This window comes from Poecilia formosa, unplaced genomic scaffold (assembly GCF_000485575.1).
Source record: "Poecilia formosa unplaced genomic scaffold, Poecilia_formosa-5.1.2 Scaffold136, whole genome shotgun sequence".
Taxonomy (NCBI): Eukaryota; Metazoa; Chordata; class Actinopteri; order Cyprinodontiformes; family Poeciliidae; genus Poecilia; species Poecilia formosa.
The window spans coordinates 382,377-400,176 of NW_006800075.1; the positions used below are offsets into that span (position 1 = coordinate 382,377).

A 17,800-nucleotide genomic window follows, 5' to 3' on the forward strand; every position below is an offset into this window, starting at 1 on the left:
CAGGACAAATGTTGCCAGTACTGGCCCACAGAGGACTCTGCTACCTATGGAGACTACACTGTAGAGCTGAAGGGAGACACTTTGTGTGAAACTTTCAGTCTACGAGACTTGGTACTCACCTTTGTGCCGGTAAGCAAATTAACTTTCCACTATCAGAGATGTAAATGTGGCTTCCTTTACATCATTTACAACACTTGACTTCTTATGGAGCTACTTTGTTTGCCTGTAAGAATTGTATTTAAACATTAAAATCCCAAACACTAGTAAAATGTTATCTAAACTGAGTCTGTTCTTAAATTTATTACCAGATCAAGCAGAATACAAACCTTTGCTCAGTTTTATGTTGGTTTTTGACACCTCACAGTAAATCTGGATCCTTCTAAGCGAATGGTTCTTTTTTTTTTATCCAAAAAAATGTCACATTTACCAGGTAGCTTACATTAACTAAGAATACCATATCTACAGGCTTCCACAACCTTGATTTAAAAATATATTAATTTAAAAGAATTGTTACAAATAATAAATGCAACTCTTTGACAGAAGTGTTTTGGAAGTGGTCCACCAACTGTCTAAAACTTGGAACAAAACAGGAAGCATAAAACTCTCTAGACTGTGAGAGTAAAGCAGGATGTGTTTAGGCTTATCAACCAGGAGGTTCTTATTTCGTATATTTCATTAACTTCGACCCACTTCACTCTTTTAAAGGCGCGATTGTTCATTCGCCTCCCAGAATATCCCTCGTCGGCCCACCTCTTATATACTGCACAGCACGCCCCATTATCGTTCATAAACTGCTAATAAATCACATTTCAAAGGTATTATGATCTCATCTACCTGTGCATTTCCTCTAAAAGGAGAAGCAGACAAGGACGATCAGGCACTTCCACTTCCATGGCTGGCCTGAGATCGGCATCCCAGCAGAGGGCAAAGGCATGATTGACATCATCGCCTCAGTGCAGAGACAGCAGCAGCAGTCTGGGAACCATCCCATAGTCGTACACTGCAGGTAGGCTTCAGTTTGTGAAAGTGGCTCATTCTTGAGTAAACATGTACTAAAGCCAACATTTTGTGTTTATGCTACAGTGCTGGTGCAGGGCGAACAGGTACGTTCATTGCACTGAGCAATATCTTGGAGCGAGTCAAAGCAGAAGGCCTGCTGGATGTGTTCCAAACCGTCAAGAGTTTACGCATGCAGAGGCCTCATATGGTCCAAACTGTTGTAAGTAGAAGAATATGATATTGCCAATAATCAGAAATGTATCAGAGATATGTATGTCAGTTTCCACAGCTCCGCCAGGCCCCAATAGTCAGAAAAACCACTGAGTGCAGGTCAATAGAGACAAACCAAACTACCATCAATAGGGTTAGGGTGGCTGCCCTCACTCATCTGTACATGCATGGTAATTAATACCACCATCTGGGCACATACAAGCTTATAATGACAGCTGCTCAATCAAACAGCATAAAGTGCTGCTAATGCTAAGTAGGGACCCTGTGTAACTGGGTGACCTTGACTCGCTGTTTTGATTATCAAACATTCCGCTAACTCTATAAGAAATGTACATTAATGGCTTTTGGGTTCTGTAGTAGAAATGCCTGCTCCTTAAAAATTCATTTTAATCGCCCTTCACAGACAAGCAAATACACCCGATTTTGCTCAGATGTGTTCATCTCTTCTGGGTGCTTCATTTTTATTTGGCAGTTATCTACCTTTTCAACACTGTGTATTTAAAATAACATTTCATCTCTATTACAGGGTCTACATTAATATTGTGACTGTGCTCCACCTAATGTCCTCACAATTATAGATATTTTGTCCAAACTGGAGTTTTTACAGTCAGTGGACTTGATTACAAACATGTGGATTTTAAGTCCAACATTTATGAGATAATAGAGCTGCACAATATTACAATCGTCAAAGAACTGCTTGAATATTTCAAGACCCTAAAACAACTGAGCAACAACCTCCAGGGGGCAGGAGTAAAAGTAAAACAGGAATTTTACAAAAAGTACTGTGATAAACTTTAATAGTGATGAGGCTAAGATAAACCACCAACAAAGTGATGGATGGATGTTTCAATATGGAAAAAAAATCAAGGATCTTCTTAGGATTCCCAAGCTCCTCTATGAAATGCAGTGATCAGATTCTACATTTGTGTGTATATATGCACAATGTATTCTTTCAATAAGTTGTACAGCTTCTCGTTTTACTGGTCACCATGTAATCCACGTTTCTTCTTTCCCTACAGGAACAGTATGACTTCTGCTACAGGGTGGTACAAGACTTTGTTGACATTTACTCAGACTATGCCAATTTTAAATAAAATTTGCCTTAAACCTGGTTTTTAAATGTTTTTTAAAGCCAATTTTGCAGTTTTCAGTTTCCTTAACCTTGTCAAATGATCTTCTATTTTGCTATGCACTTGTCCTACCATTAACACAAGTTGTTGTTCTGCTGTGACGTATGGTATAGTCAGAGGGTGAAAATTGTAAATGGACGAAAAGTCAGATTAATGGTGTACATTTTAAAACATGTATTAAGCATTGCTACAAAGTTGATCTCCGATTTGTTGTATAATATTGTTTTATAACATTGTTTAAATGTCTGAGTTTTATTTTGAACTGATAGTTTTTAAAAAATGTAGTTATTGTAAATGTATTTATGTATTGACATTCCTTGCTTGTGTTAATGTTTATTATTTTTTTGCTAATTATGAATCTTTCATTTACTGCTGACATTTGAGATTATAAAAATGTTGGGGGTTTTTTTCTTCAAGATACTGTCAGAAATGTTTATAACAATGACAGCCATATTGCAGAGAACAAAAGTCTGAGGTGGTGATGCTGAGCCTGGCTTTTACAAATTAATTCAGCTAGCCAACCCAGACAGACAGAACCTGCCTTTTATCTGTATACAGCAAAAAGTACTAAGAATCACTGCACATTAAAAAAGCACAGTAGTAAAAGTTTTTGCCAAGAACCTTTAACACAGATTGTGGTTTTTTCATGTTTAAATTATTGTTAATTAGTGCCATAAGTTAAAAAGAATGATGCCTACAAGTCACCTATGGATACAGAGTGCAGAAAAGTCTAATTTTATGTTGCACAGTCAAAACACAAAAATGCTAGCCACGAGTTACAAACACGATCCTTTGTCAGTTTCTTTGCCAAACTGGTTTACAAAATAAAGAATGGGAACGAGAAAAGACAGGATGTAAAATTTAAATAGATTTTAGAACAGAGTCTGATCCATCTGGTACTCAAACACCTAACAGTTTTATTTTTGCTACATGTAAATACTACATGACAAAGTGCTAACATAGTGACCAGTGGCTATGGAGCAAGGAACTGTAAAGTGATTGGTCCAGTTTTGTAAACTACATGTATGTGACTGTGAGATACAGACTGAACAAAACAACACAAGTCTATGTTGCCAGGGCTTGATTTCTGTTCAAATGGTCATTTTGAGGAACAGAGTGGAGGGCTTGTTTAGACTCCAGCTCTTTGCCTTTGCTCTCTCTTTTTCTCTGTGGGTGGTCTATCATGTTTTGGACTGTCTGTGTCTTTAAAATGCAAGTTGCAATATTAAATTCATCTAAAAATGTTTTGGATTTTAGTGGAATTTTCTTTACAATGTAGGTTTGTTCAAAGACAAGCCACCATTGTCACTCTTTAAGGCTGAAATGTGTACGCTTACCAATGGAAGAAATACAGCTGCAACTTTGTGCGTCATTATTGGCCTCAAGGCATGCTCAATGTGATACGGTTTAGAAACAATAGGAAGCATCTGCTTTGGGTAACTGACTCTTCCCTGACAAATTACAGGAGAACAGTACATTTAGAGAAAAGAGGCTACACTCACCATGTGTCGATTTTTTTTAAAGAAAACATTTCTGTTGTAGGTAACAACAGAAAACTTGCAAAAAAAAAAAAAACCCTGGTGGTTTTAAGTACCATTACAATTTTCTAATTCCTACAATAGTCATAAAATAACTAGAACCAAAGCTACATTTTTCATCTGAACACACATGAACAATCTTCCAGTTATGCATTATTTTCAAATGGGAATGATATTGGAATGAGCCAGCAGAGGGCACCGCACATCAAACCAATAAGTTGGTGAATTATTTGGTGTGGGGTTTTTTTGTGAAAAGCAAAGGGTAAAATGCTGTTGTGGTGGAATGCAGAGATTCATGCAAACTGATCACAAATAAACAAGCAGTGAGACATTAATCACTAATCAGTAGTTCTGGGGAAAAAAGATTTTATCTGCCAATACAAGTTTCTAACCACTTCAGTCGTCTCAGCAAAACATCTCCAAATCCAGCATGTTACATTTTAGACAACTTCGAAGTTCAAAATGGCATAACAGAATAAATTTGATGTACTGTCAAGTATTGCTATCTTATAGTTTGAATGAATGAACATCTTTTTTGTAGAAAATGGGTTTTTAACAATGCTGCTTCTATTGCTGTACTTCCTCTGCTCTGACTTCATTTTAAACAGTTAAGTGCTCAGAATATTAGTCTTCTATTGGTCATAAGTCAGAGTTAATCAGATTCAAAAAAAAAAATCTGTTTTGATCAATTGTGACGCACCACACTTGACTGGCTGATTTCCAACAAGGAGAAACACATTCACTGTAAAGCCAGCCTTAAGTGCATATAGTTTACATTTACTTTGTACTGCAATCACTATGAAACCATCTAAAAGAATGCCTTATTGGTTTGATTTAAATGATTTTTCATTTCAACCAACCTCAACTCGGGGTACCTTCTGGGTCTCAGAGTAAATGGAGTCAGAACACAGCTTCTTGGTGGCATTCATCAGAAAAACTACAGGAACCAAAACCAAATTGTGCACATTAAGAGAGACATTTTGAACCAAAATGTATCATACAATTTATGAACTGCTTATGGTTTATAAAGTCTGGTATTTAAAAAGCTGCATAGCTTTGTCATTTGTTTCTAGTGTTTTTTATACAGAACAGTCTTTTAATCAATATCAGCAAACAATGGAAAGAGCAAATCTGTGCTAATTTTGTTACACGTTACGGTTTCTATTTTTTAAACAGTAATGTAACAGAAAGCTTCTTTGTTGACAATTTTCACTTCCTCGGAGAAGTGGCCAGCTCCACAGAGACGGCTACTCCCTGCTGGAAAAAAAAAAAGTGCTCAGGATGAGCAAAGAGGTCACATGAATTATGTATTAACCCTAAAAACGAACTTCGTTTTAGTGACATATTTTTACTTACAAAGCTTTCCATTTTCTTTTGAACAAAGTCTGGAAAATGAAGCAAGCTGGCCTGAGCTGTGAGCGCTTTACTGCAGTCTTTTCATGTCTGGCTTTTGGAAACTATTTTGTAACAATACTGGGCATTTGTGTAATGAACTCAAGTTGGCATTTCCTTTTATCCAAAATATGCTGAAGTTTATTTAATGGTAGCGATTTGGAACCAGGATGCCGAATAAGAGGAACACATAAAAATAACTGGAATATTACTTATTTTTTTCCTAGCTCTTACAGGAGATCCTACAGATAAAACTCAAAGCCTTTTACCAGAGCAAATAAGCAGAAGTCTGGTATTCTAAAATCTGATAGCTTTGTCACTTGTTTCTAAAGCTGCATCTATCCCCTTTAACATATGTAGTCCAATAGAAACACACATCTTCCTCCTGCTGTCAATGTTTTCACCTGAAGCTGAAGTACTGGAGTAACAATAGCATGATGACTCAGTTTTCATATGACTTGTTGATCATTTGGCTCATAATGTATGTCAGTGTGTCCAGCAATCGTGTGTTGATAAGCTTTAAGAAAAGCTTGTTCTTCTTGTTCGTAAACATGGTGCTTTGCGTTAAACATTGTAAAATTCGTGGGACAAAGGTTGTCACTTAGAGATAAACAGAGAAATGAGGTGGTAGACAATCTTGATCACGCTTGACCCGGATTGGTTTAATTAGTATGTGCAATTAATCTGTGTCAAGCACAACCCCTACCTATTAAATATGCTGACATACCCAAGACTTGAAGTATGCTTGATGCTCAACTATTCTGCCAAAATTTAATTTAGCAGAGTCAACATCCAGACCACTGGGGCAACCACAGGTATTGAATATGAAGTATAATGTTTCTCAGGTAAGAAACTATATTTTACTTTTTACTTCCTTTTTTGTGTATTTGTCAGTACAAAGCTCCTGTTTATATCCCCAGATTGTGCTATAAAATCAAATCAAATCAAATGGTCTGACAGTAAATTCACCTAATTTAGACATAAAACATGCAAAATATTGCAGGCACAATATAGCAGCTATTCAGTCAAAAAGACAATTGAAAAACCTGCAATCAGTAAAATAATATTCAACAGTAAGGTTCTCAGTACCCTAACTTATACATGAGTCAAATAAATCTCACAACACTCTCTATATCAAATAATGTCAAGTAATAAAGGAGACATTCGTTCAAAGTCAAATGCAGGTTGCATCAAAAATAAGCAATCCTGAGTTACGAAATCAAAGCTTCCTAAGAGCATGGCTAATTGTTCTGTCCTGGTTCTGACTGGTTGTTTCGGAACGAACTGAGTAATTCTGCATTATGTCAGGAGAAGGCAGAGGAGCTAAAAAATTTTTTTTCTGAGATTATCTGGCTTATGTTAGGACACAGTGAAAATTTTAATACATATGTAAAATCTTATATATTCTTGTTTAATTTACATGCTGAAGCTTTAAGCAGACGTTCAATGTGAGAGTTCACTGGTGGAGTTTGAACGGGTTCTACGTCTATGAAATATTACCACCACTAGTGCGTAGCGGCGGTCCAACAACGAGAGCAGAACCCAGCGTCTTCCACCGCTAGCTCATTGACCTAAATTATTTTTTGAGTTATCTGCTTAGCTTTCTGACCGTCATGCTGATCCGGGTGAGTGTTGGTAGTTGTGTGCTGCTGTACCTGCTGTCTGACCACTCCGGCTATCTTTTTTTTTTTCCTGCAGTGAGCCTTGATATAGCCATACTCCGTCAACTGTTTTTTAAATGTCATAGTAAATTTGTTGTGTTGATGCATTTTGACGTGCTTCACCCCAAAGGTATTTCCCCATCGCAACACGCAAATTTCCCCATTCACTCTGAGCATTATAGTTCCACACCACATCGCTTAGGATTTGTTGTCGTGTGCTTGCGCAGTGTGAAGGAAAAAGGAGGTAAGCTGCACACACAGGCTGTGAAGCGAGATGCATGTGATTGGTTTTGGCTTTTTCACGGAAATCGGACGATTATAAATCGGTGGCTGATCGATCGGCACACATCTAGTAATCATATAAAGTAGCATCAACAAAAGCACCCCGTTACACTGTATTAAAAGCAAAGTGCTTTATATTAATAGGGAAAAGTTTTAATTAACTTTGGTTTCATTTAAACCATTTATATTATCAGACTTGTCTCTTGAATGAGTGGCGTTAACTGATGGAAGATCAGAGGAAAATAGACACGGGGGCATATAACTGTTCTGAGAATTAACTCAGAGATCTTGTCTGCCAATCTTCACAGATGGTATCTTCTGCACGTCTTTTTGAAGCTTCACTGCTTTCCTTACGACTTGTTAAATTCACTCTTACGACTTGTTAAATTCACTCTTACTCTCTTGCTCTCTCTTTCACAGCGGAGCATCTTGGTGCACTAAAACCATTGAACAGACAGCTTATGTCTGCAATAACTCAATCATGCAGCTCTTACTGAAATGGTAATGTGACACAACGGCACCAAAACTGCATTACAACTGATATTATACACCACTATTGCATTATCAGTCAAATATGCTGTCTAATCTTATTTTTCAGAAAATATATTGCATGATTTGATGAACAGGGTGAAGGCTGAATACGAAAAATTGTTTAATGAAAATTTAAAAAGCATCTGCCAGAAACCAATGGGTCTTGGACTTGGGATTCGGAATAATCTGAACAAATACTTGCTTTGCTCCTTGGAGTTTAAATAATTAAAAAAAACAACATTGATGATTTTCAACAGTTTAAATCTGTTCTCATATCCTTTAGAGCCATCACTTAGTTAAAAAGGTAGCTACCCACCTATCCGGTGGAACTAAAGAAACCTTTTAAATTAGAAATGAAACATAAGAAGCCAGTAACAGTAGTCATTTTTCTTTCAATCAAAGATGACAGCTCCTATTTACTTTGGCTTTTTTTGGGATGGCACTAAATCACAACAAATGTCACCTGAAGGTCCTTTACAAGGTAATTTAAATTAAGTTATATAGAGTCCAACTTGGGCAGAATTAAAATCACATCAATGCTTCTCATTATACAGTCAGAATAAGACCCTGATACAATTACAAATTCCAGTTCAATCTAACTATAAAACCAAACCCAGTTTAACGTGGTTCCTCACAGACAAGGTAAAGGTTAGGAAAAAGTTATATGCACATCAGCAGATTTACTTACTGACACTTTTTAAAGTGCGAGTGGAACAGCTTTTAAGTAGTTCATAGTCAACGTTTAAATTTATTTTTTAGTCTATTTTTAAAACAATATCTGGTATTTTTATAGTCAGGTATGAAAGCTCCCATTTCATCAGTTTTGGGGTTACATCTGTGCATCAACACTCCCTTGTACCACTTAGCAGTCACAACTTCTCCTTTTCCTCTTTGAGCCCTTGGTATTCTTAAACTTCTCATATCCTTTTTCATGTTGCTTGGGATTACTAAATAGGGTCAAATCTTACAACACCGTGTCTGTGAAAACCAGGTCACAGTAAAACAGGAATTTACTGTTATTTTAAAACAAATTGGAGATCACCTTTGAAACTGTTTAACGTCTTTTCGCAATTAACAGCTAACACTGATACAGCAAGCTCTACTAAAACAATTCTCCATCTGTTTCTTAGAAAATGTATACTTACCCTAATTTTGACATTTCTAAACAGCTGTCAAGATTTTCAAATCCAACATGTTCCATAAAAAGCAGGGCCGAAAGTTTTAATTTATGACAGGCAGTGAAACAAAGCAAAAAGAAGCCTTATGCGAAACTCAGAAGAAATACCAGGAAACCATGAAAGCTTTCAAAAACAGTCACAAAAACATGTATACGTAATCAAAAAAGCGCTGTTGCTGCAGTAGATGTCAATATGATGCACCTACTCACCCCATAGCTTAAAAATAGCACTAGCATCATTGTGACTGATTGTAATTAACATCCAACCTCCAAAAATGTAACTGATAATTTCTCACATGTGAGTGAAATACACTGTTGGAGCATTAGAACATACAAAGTGCCTCGTAGTTCTTTGGTTTTAGTGTATGGTTATATAGCTACTAATGCTACAAAATCAATGCTTACTGTCTTTATTACAGCCACGGACATGTGTTGAATGCATATTAATCTTGCTGTGTACAGTTCAAGGACCACAATAAAAATGAGCCTAAAGCATCTCTTAAAAACACAGGCAAGATTCTTTCCAAAACATGCAAAACAAAGCCACACAAGTGGAATGCCCCACCTTATGACTTTATCCAGGAGGAAGCTTAAATCATTGAACATCTGGGCTGAAATGCCAAGCAGCATAATTACACAGAAAAGCCAGAAGTCTTTGAACTGTCAGATGAAAAACAGGAGGACAGTGTCAGCTGAAATGTCTGTCCAGCTGTCTCTACTCCAGCAGGATGCACACAAAACCCATTTAAATCACCACAGACATGAACCTTTGATGTCCTTTTAAAATAAGTGCAAATTAGCTTCGCTCCCCACTTCCCAAGAAAATTCTGCACAAACTGGAGTCATAAAGCAGGGGCCCGTCACTCTTTGGTTTCATGAAACGGCATCACATCTTTGGCATTTCATCAGCTTATTTTTTTCTCTTTTTTTAAGCCAAGTTGTGCACACAAATTTGTGTACACAGCTTAACGAAAGCCATCAAAGTCAAATTCCTTTTCTTGATTCATTTCTGAAAAAGAACGCATCGTATTCAAACTCTTCAGTGTATTACAACAAACCTCCAGTCAGTAAGTAAGCTAGTAAATACAGCCTTTACATATTATGTGGCTTTTGGACATCTCTTAATGTGGAGAAAGATGTCTACAAGTTAAACTGTGTACATTGTTTCTATTTACAACCTCTGAGCAGACAAACAGGAAATATTAAACATTAAACATGATATACTGCCTATACAGTTGGATTTCATTAAGCAGTCGTTTTCCAGCTGTAAGTCTTCTAGGCACCAGTCAGCGAGGGAGGCCAGAGTTAGAACACTGATTTATTCACTTTTTATGTGATTAAATGACAAATACATGTGGTCAAACTCTCACAACTCCCTCATGTTCTTTCTCATCTTCTGGAGGCCCTCACATGTCTGTGAGGAACTGTTACTTAAACCCTGGAAGCATTTGTAAAATGAGGAAACAATGACATGTGACAAATGAGATCACTACCTACTTGCACAGTTTCAAAAAGGTAACACTTATAGACAAACTTTAAAGACCTCACTACACCACTACACTACACTATTTTACTATTTTTATGAGAGGGACTGTAATGTTAATTGGCAACAATTATCATCCCAAATATTTGACTTTGTAACTTACCGTTTTGAAAGCTATAGTATATTTTGTCTTTCCTATAAAAAGAAAGAATCAAGAAAATATAAGGATTAAGTCTTAAGTAACTAAGAAGATAAGGAGGTTTGAAAGTGGAAAAAATATAAAAACTTATTGGGCCCCAGGGTAAAAAGTCTAATTAAATCTTAAAGATGTCTCATGGGAAAAGGCCAAACCACAGCATCTTGATCGAATTAAAGTCAGACAAGTCAGACTTGATTAGTCAGACTTTAATTTGTCATAGTCATTCATTTGTCCAGAGACAACATTAATTTGTCTATGACAAAATAATGTTGTCATAGACCAGGATATCAACATGTAGAGATACCAATGTATTCATCTGCATTTTGCACAGCCAAACTCTGTGGCAACATATTAATTTACTGATGTTGTACATTAGTCTGTTTGTGGACAATTGTATTTCAACTTCTGGTGCATTCCAGATGAAATCTTCCAAAATGGAAGATGAAAATTGCCAAAATTCTGTGTTAATTAGATCTAGAACAGTACAATGCGTGCATGTAAACATATTTTTAATACAAAGCAGAAGATAAATATGATCTAAAGAACAAAACTAATTTTAAGACTGATAGTGCGTCCATCCTGTACAATAAACAGGATGAGGCTGAGGTGGGCATTGTTTTTAGAAGATGTTTTGCCTCAGTGCAAACACTTCCATTAATATTACAGGAAGTTAAGAAATAACAGACTCCGGGGCTACAACCCCCCATTAAATCTGTTAGTCTTGTGTGGAGCACCTCCCAACACCAATTTGTAGCTTAGACATTTTAAGTCATATTAGAATGTAAGTCCACAAATCACAAAAATAATATTTTTTTTTAATTTAATCTCTTCACATGTAAAGTTAGGAGTTTATTTTTCCCCTTTTTACAAACAGCAGTGATAAGGTCCTTTTGTTGTGTTGCTTTATATGCACCAAAATGAAGTGCTGTTGAACATGAGCTATAAGTGAATTATAGTGGCGCAAATATTCCTTACTATACAGAATTGTTTGCACATTTGGTGGTGCAAGTTGATGCTAATGCAAACTGTTATGTGGAATCTTAAGTACTTTGGTAGAAGGCAACTGGACTTTTTTTTTTTGCTTCTTGAAGATGTTTCATTTCTCAACCAAAAAGTTTCTTCGATTCTGAACATGTATAGGGAGCATCAGGCCCACAAATATTAGTCATAACAATAACACAGAGCCATTAAGGTCACGAGTCTCTGGCCCCACTTTCTGTTCAGTTTAATGTGTGGGTCGATGATCCAATATCTATAATATCCACAACATGCTTCGCTGCCTTACGTAAATAAAACTTTCAACCTGTCTTTCTATGGATACTTGATTTGAAAATCTTGGCAGCTGTTTAGAAATCTGAGAATTAGGGTAAGAACACATTTTCTAAGAAACACATACGGAGAACATTGTTTTAGTAGGGCTTGCTTCACCAACATTAACTGTTAATGTGAAAAGACAACGTTAGTTCCAAATGTGATCTCTGTAGGTTGTTTTGGGCACGTGTCTAAAGGTGTGAATTGCTGTTAAACCTCCTGAGGAGACGAGTCGAGGCTGCATCAAAGGTGTTAGACAGGCCTGAGGTCACCGCCTCCGTTCAGTGTTGGTTTTTATGCTCATCATACTAGATGGCTTCTTTCTCTCCTCTCGTAAACCATGTGTCTTTCCTGTCCAAAATTCACATCGCCTTTTTTTAAAAGAGAGCTCTTTGTCCTCGAGTTGTTAATTAACTACAGAGTTGTGTTCTACTTTAGCACTTGTCCTGTTTTGGATGACTGATAATCTACAATAGTGTGTTGTGAAGGACCTAATTTCAATAATTGTCTTAAAATGTAATTAATATTATCAGATGGTAATTTAGGCTTGTTTTTATTTCTGTCCATCTTCCTATCAAATCAACAGCTTCTCTGTCCCTGCTGAAGAAAAGATTCTCCATAGCACAATGCGTCTTTATGTGTCTGATCTGACCAGAGCTCTTTCCACATGTTTGTTGGGCTTGCTACATGGCTGGAGCAATCTGGAAACAGAACTTCTTTGGCTTTCTTTTGCCTTGCCACACTTCCATAAGAGCCAGTTTAGTGGAGCGTGTATGACTAAGAGTTGTCCTATTGTCTCTCCTGCAGGTTATCAATGACTTATTGGCTGGTTCTCTGGTAAAAGCTGTCTTGCTCTTCCTTTTGGTTTGGGTAGGCAGCAACCTCTTAGAATTTTTGAGATGTTCAAAGCATAGGAAATTGCTTCCAATTTAACGAAGCACTAAAAGGCTTCTTCGCAACACAAACCCAGACCCATCTGCTGTGTTGCAGGGTGGATGCTCTTTGTTCACTAATGCTTTCTAATAAACTACTAATAAACTACTATTGTGGTCAAAGAGAAGCTATATTTATACCGAAATTAACTAACCCATAAGTGAACATTTTATCAAATTGGTGACTTCTAGAGACAAGTGGTTGCAATGGATTTTTATAGAGAAATTAGACTAGAGAAGAAAAACCATGTATGTATTATTTCTTCCACTCTACTTTGGTGCACCTTTAATTTGGCACGTCTCATTAAATCCAAATGAAATATTTTAAAGTTTGTGGCTGTAAAGAAATAAAATGAGTCAAAAGTTCAAGTGCTAAGAATACCTCAGCAAGGCACTGTAAAAGATTTGTCCTCCAACTAATGATGATTCTTATATTAAATGACAGACTGATGGAGCATTAAAGCTGAGCATTAAAACCTTCCTGTAGAAAATATTCTGCCTGTCATTTAAAGCATCATTAAATGAGGATTACAGCTGTCATAACAATGGGATGCCTTTTATTTCCGAACATTGCACAAAGCAAACATTATGCTCCCTCTGTGGTTTCATTACTGTTTCACTACCAGCTGTACAGAATGTGCTGTAGGGACAGCATGACTACAGATCACACCCATATATCAGGCGTGTTGTGCTGATGTTGAGTTTGGTTCTCACACGAGAAACAAAGCAAGAGGAAGAAGGTTTATCGCAGTGGTTGGACTGCAATATGTGTTTAAAAAAAAGCGTGAATGTGTCCAGGATTTGATACTGTGTGGCCTTGTCAGAGGCAGGTAAATACACCACACAGGTAAACAGAGTCACGGCCCCGGGAGGGTTGTGGTCATCCTCTGTGTGAAAAGCTAACAATGTCTGAAAGTTAATTCTGTAGGCATCAAAAGAGGTTAGTAGTTTTATTCAGAAAGCTTAAATATAATAAGACAAGCAGGATGGTGGCTATCAGGTGCTTTTAGACTGAAGAAGGAGTTCAGTATGCCTCCAGGTTCAGTTCCAGATTCCAACCAGATCTCAACAGTGCCTTCTTGTTGACCCAATTTAAAAAGAAACAGACAACGACAAAGAGAGTCATAAAGATGACAGTTATAGTGAGGGAAGACAGACAGTTTGGTCAGGGAGAAATATTAAAGGAAGGTGAAGAAAGTGGAGGCATATGAAAGCTATGGTAACCTTTCAAAGAGTGACAATATAGTGGAGGGAATGACAAAGGTATAGAGAGGGAAATGATGAAGAAGGGGTAAACAGAAGGAAAAGCTAAAGGCGCCTGGAAGAAGGGGGGAGGTGGGCTGAGCAGGAGGGAGGAGAGAAGCTCTGCTTCTCCTAATAAAGCAAGTGTATTTGAAAGGAGGTGCTGTGTTACCACAGAGAAAGAGGAAGAGAGGGCTGAAGAGAGAGAGGAAGAGAGAGAGAAAGGGAAACAGCAAGGGGCACAGGATAGAAAGAGCATTGTGTTACTGCTGAGAAAGGACCCATGTCTGCACAAAGAGGTAGGTGTACTGCTGTGACTGGGTGCAAGCGCAAGATCTATCTAAAGTCGGAAATCTGTTTCTGTCAACGTAACCAGTAGTAGGATGAACAAGCAGCATGTATTGACGTATCTGTTGAGCATGTGCTGTATATAACTGTAGAGGATACTGTAACGGTTTGAAGCAGGTGTGTGACTTTTACAGAGTGTGTTATTGGAACCCTACAGACGACAGAATCATGTGCTGTTTTATGGCGATCTTATTTTACTATGACTGAATTAGTGTGATGAGTGTTCTTGTTTGTTTTTATAATCCAGCCAGTGGCAGATCATTAGGTTAATGATGTTATCTGATGGGGGTTGCCTTAAGTTTAATTGTCCGCATATCTCAATAAAAGCAAATAGCTGAGTAGAGTTTCCGCTTGAGAATCTATTTTTGTGGAAAACATCCCATTAGCAGAGCTATCAGGTTCAGTTAAAAGTCAATAAAATAAGCAGTATTTTTAAATATTCCTTTATCAAGCCGAAGTTATGTTCAGTGGAAGAAATTAAGCCATCAAAAACGGAATACAATAATTTCTTATTTAGTAAAAAATATTGAATTAAAAGATCTTTTTAAAAATATATTTGTGTACAAAGAGTAAGAGGGGGAGGAGGAGAGTTTTTTCTGTTTCTGGTACTTTCTGTTTATCATAAATGTAATGTTATAACAATAGTTAAAGTCTAACGAGTGTAGTTAGACATCGATGACCCAGTTTTTAGGATTTACTAACTTCTGGTCCAGCTCTATCTAACCTCCCAATCCAGATTTTGACTGATTTATTTAAGACTGATTGAAAAGATAACAACATTTTAAAATAAATAGAACCAGATTACAGAGCTTGTTCTTTTTACATTGTAAATATAATCCAGGTGGGGCGGAGAAAGTACCGTACAAATAACTGCAACAAATATTTCCAGATCATGCCATTTTAGAGCGAGTAAGCTATGATTTGTCATTAACTGCATCTTGTATTACAGTTGGAAACATGCCGATTTCAAACAACATAGCATCTCAAAACTTTTTAACTTCTTAGAACTTCAAGAAGTATGAATAAAATTAAGAAATAACAGCATAAAGAGTGTATTAATTTCTAATTTGAATTACTTGAACCAGTATCTTTAATTATAGGAAAGGGCTGGTTAAATCCACCCGTTTGTCTTTGATATTTACGCTATAAATATCTAATTAATTCATTATGAATTAATTTTAAAGGAATTAATTTTGGCTAAGTATCAAAGATATGCACATTGGCACAAACGTATCTGTGTTGGCGCTGTGCTGAAATGTACGTTATAATCACCATCACTTCAAACCTTAATGTTTGGCTGTACCCATTTAAACTTGTTCAACAGAGAGTTAGTGACAACCTGTCCACCCTGACTTTAAAAAGGCAAAACCACTTCCCTGTGGGAAGTCCACATGCTCTTTGTTTCACTATGGCCCAAAAATAAAGACCTAATTGCTGTGGTGAAAAATATCTTTGATGAAAGTGAGAAACCTAATAAAATGTTCATACTGTCATGATTTGATGTGAAATTAGCTTACAGATTTGACGCCAGTACACTAACCAAAAATTTCTAACTCTGGGTCAATTGCAATATTGCCATCACTTGACATGCATACTGAGGATTTCCTGAGGGATACCTTTCTAATCAACAACTTTCCTAGACCAAAACTAAAATAACCTTTGTTTCAGATATTTAAAATGTAATGTTCAGACAACCATGATTTTGTTTTTCAATCTAAAATAACCTCTAGTTGGTCTGCTTCAAGCCGTTTTAGCCCAGTTCATGAATGTTACTGTCACCGATTTGAATCAAGAGGTTTAGGAGGAGACAGTAGGTTCACCCTCATTTGACTCTGGTTTCACAACTCCCGTTGGTTTGGCATCCTCTTCCTCTCTTTTCTATGTTACCATACAGTGTTTATCTCTGCTGGAAATCCAATACATGCGTGTTTGCATTATCAATGGAGCAGAAATGGGAAAGTAAAAGAAATCCCTCTTTAGTGGGGATATATTTATTCTTTCATTTCGGCTCAAATATGTTATTACTCTGCAACAACACAAATTTATAAGGATTTTATTTATTCTCATTTTACTAATAAACTGTAAGAAACTCAACTCACTATGCAAGTCTGACTCAGTCTCCTGTGGATCAATTTTCACAGTGAACTCAGTCAGAATGCACTGCTGTGGAGAGGAAGTTTGAGGCAACTGAACCCAACTCTGCTTCTTCAAATGTTGCAAGTGTACTGGACTTTTTTAACTATGAACCAGACAGAAAACAGTATGCATAGACTGGCAGCATCGCAGTGCTGCCAGTCTATGCTCCCAGTCAGTGCTCCCTTAATTTAATTTAATATTAGACGACAATAAAAAGTGTAATGCAGAATTGTGATTTAATTTATTAAGCATATCCAGACTAACCTTGTCCTTTATGAAAAATCAATTTCATTAATTCAGAAAAAGAACATGGGGGGTGGTACTCGTGGTCAGATTTGTAGGGTTGTCACGACACAAACATTTCAAACTCAAAATTGATGATTTTTGATACTAAAGCAATTCTACCCATATTTATAAAAATGTTTCATTTAAAAATATCACTTCCATGTCTAGCAAAACAATAGACAAGATAATGTCTTAATGTTAAATAATTAAATTCAAAATTAAATTTAACTTTTTTTTTAAATAATTCCAAAGTTGCTTATAAATCATATTATTCACGGTTCTTCAAGGAGTTGTAATTGCTGATGACAGAAATAATCCCCTGTAGCAGTCAGTATTGCAGTACATCTGAAAAAGCCTCTCACGTTTTTTTATGTAGAGCAGAGTTTCCCCCAGAAAACTTGTTAAGCCCGGTGGTCGGGGCGTCAAGTCGGTCCACCAGCGGTCCACCATGTTTTTGTATTAAAAGATGTTACGTTGACAGGAAATGTAAAAGTATTACTGTGTAATTATATGTTACAGGAAAAGATGTCCAGTGAAATGCTATTTAAACCTACAACTAGTCTAAAAACAACAAATTTTCACTTCTGTTTGATCCAAATTAAGTCAGTGGCTCCATCAGGGCCAAGGGCTTCAAGGGCCCCATAAATGCTAATAATTTAAAACAGACCACAGATACATAAATGTAACACTTGTTTATTGAGATTACCGATGCTGTTAAATTTTATTCAATTCTTTAGGTATGCATAAATTAAATTATTTTAAATTGTTTAACATTTAATACAAGATTTTAAGGAGCTGGCAAGTTTACTTTGTAACACTTCAAAGAACAATATTCATAGTTAGATTGTTTTGTTACCATAGCAACAATCTGATGCTGTGAGTTTAATCTTTGAATTTACAAATACAAATTAGTAAACTGCGAT

At 36.6% G+C, this 17,800-nt stretch overlaps 2 protein-coding genes across 8 annotated transcripts in view; both read left to right on the plus strand.

The window, feature by feature from the left end:
* Window positions 1–3,604, plus strand: part of ptprea (protein tyrosine phosphatase receptor type Ea) — a 69,100-nt gene extending 65,496 nt beyond the window's left edge. For all 7 annotated transcript variants that reach the window (XM_007562394.2, XM_007562397.2, XM_007562396.2 and 4 more), the window contains 4 exons: window positions 4–129; window positions 855–1,006; window positions 1,084–1,219; window positions 2,250–3,604. In XM_007562394.2, coding sequence (XP_007562456.1) covers window positions 4–129; window positions 855–1,006; window positions 1,084–1,219; window positions 2,250–2,324 — 489 coding nt within the window. In that variant the 3' untranslated portion in view covers window positions 2,325–3,604. The remainder of the gene's footprint in view (window positions 1–3; window positions 130–854; window positions 1,007–1,083; window positions 1,220–2,249) is intronic.
* Window positions 3,605–14,069: 10,465 nt separating this feature from the next.
* entpd1 (ectonucleoside triphosphate diphosphohydrolase 1) overlaps window positions 14,070–17,800 on the plus strand; it is a 23,807-nt gene continuing 20,076 nt past the window's right edge. Inside the window, exon 1 of the mRNA XM_007562392.2 lies at window positions 14,070–14,407. Coding sequence (XP_007562454.1) covers window positions 14,392–14,407 — 16 coding nt within the window. The 5' untranslated portion in view covers window positions 14,070–14,391. The remainder of the gene's footprint in view (window positions 14,408–17,800) is intronic.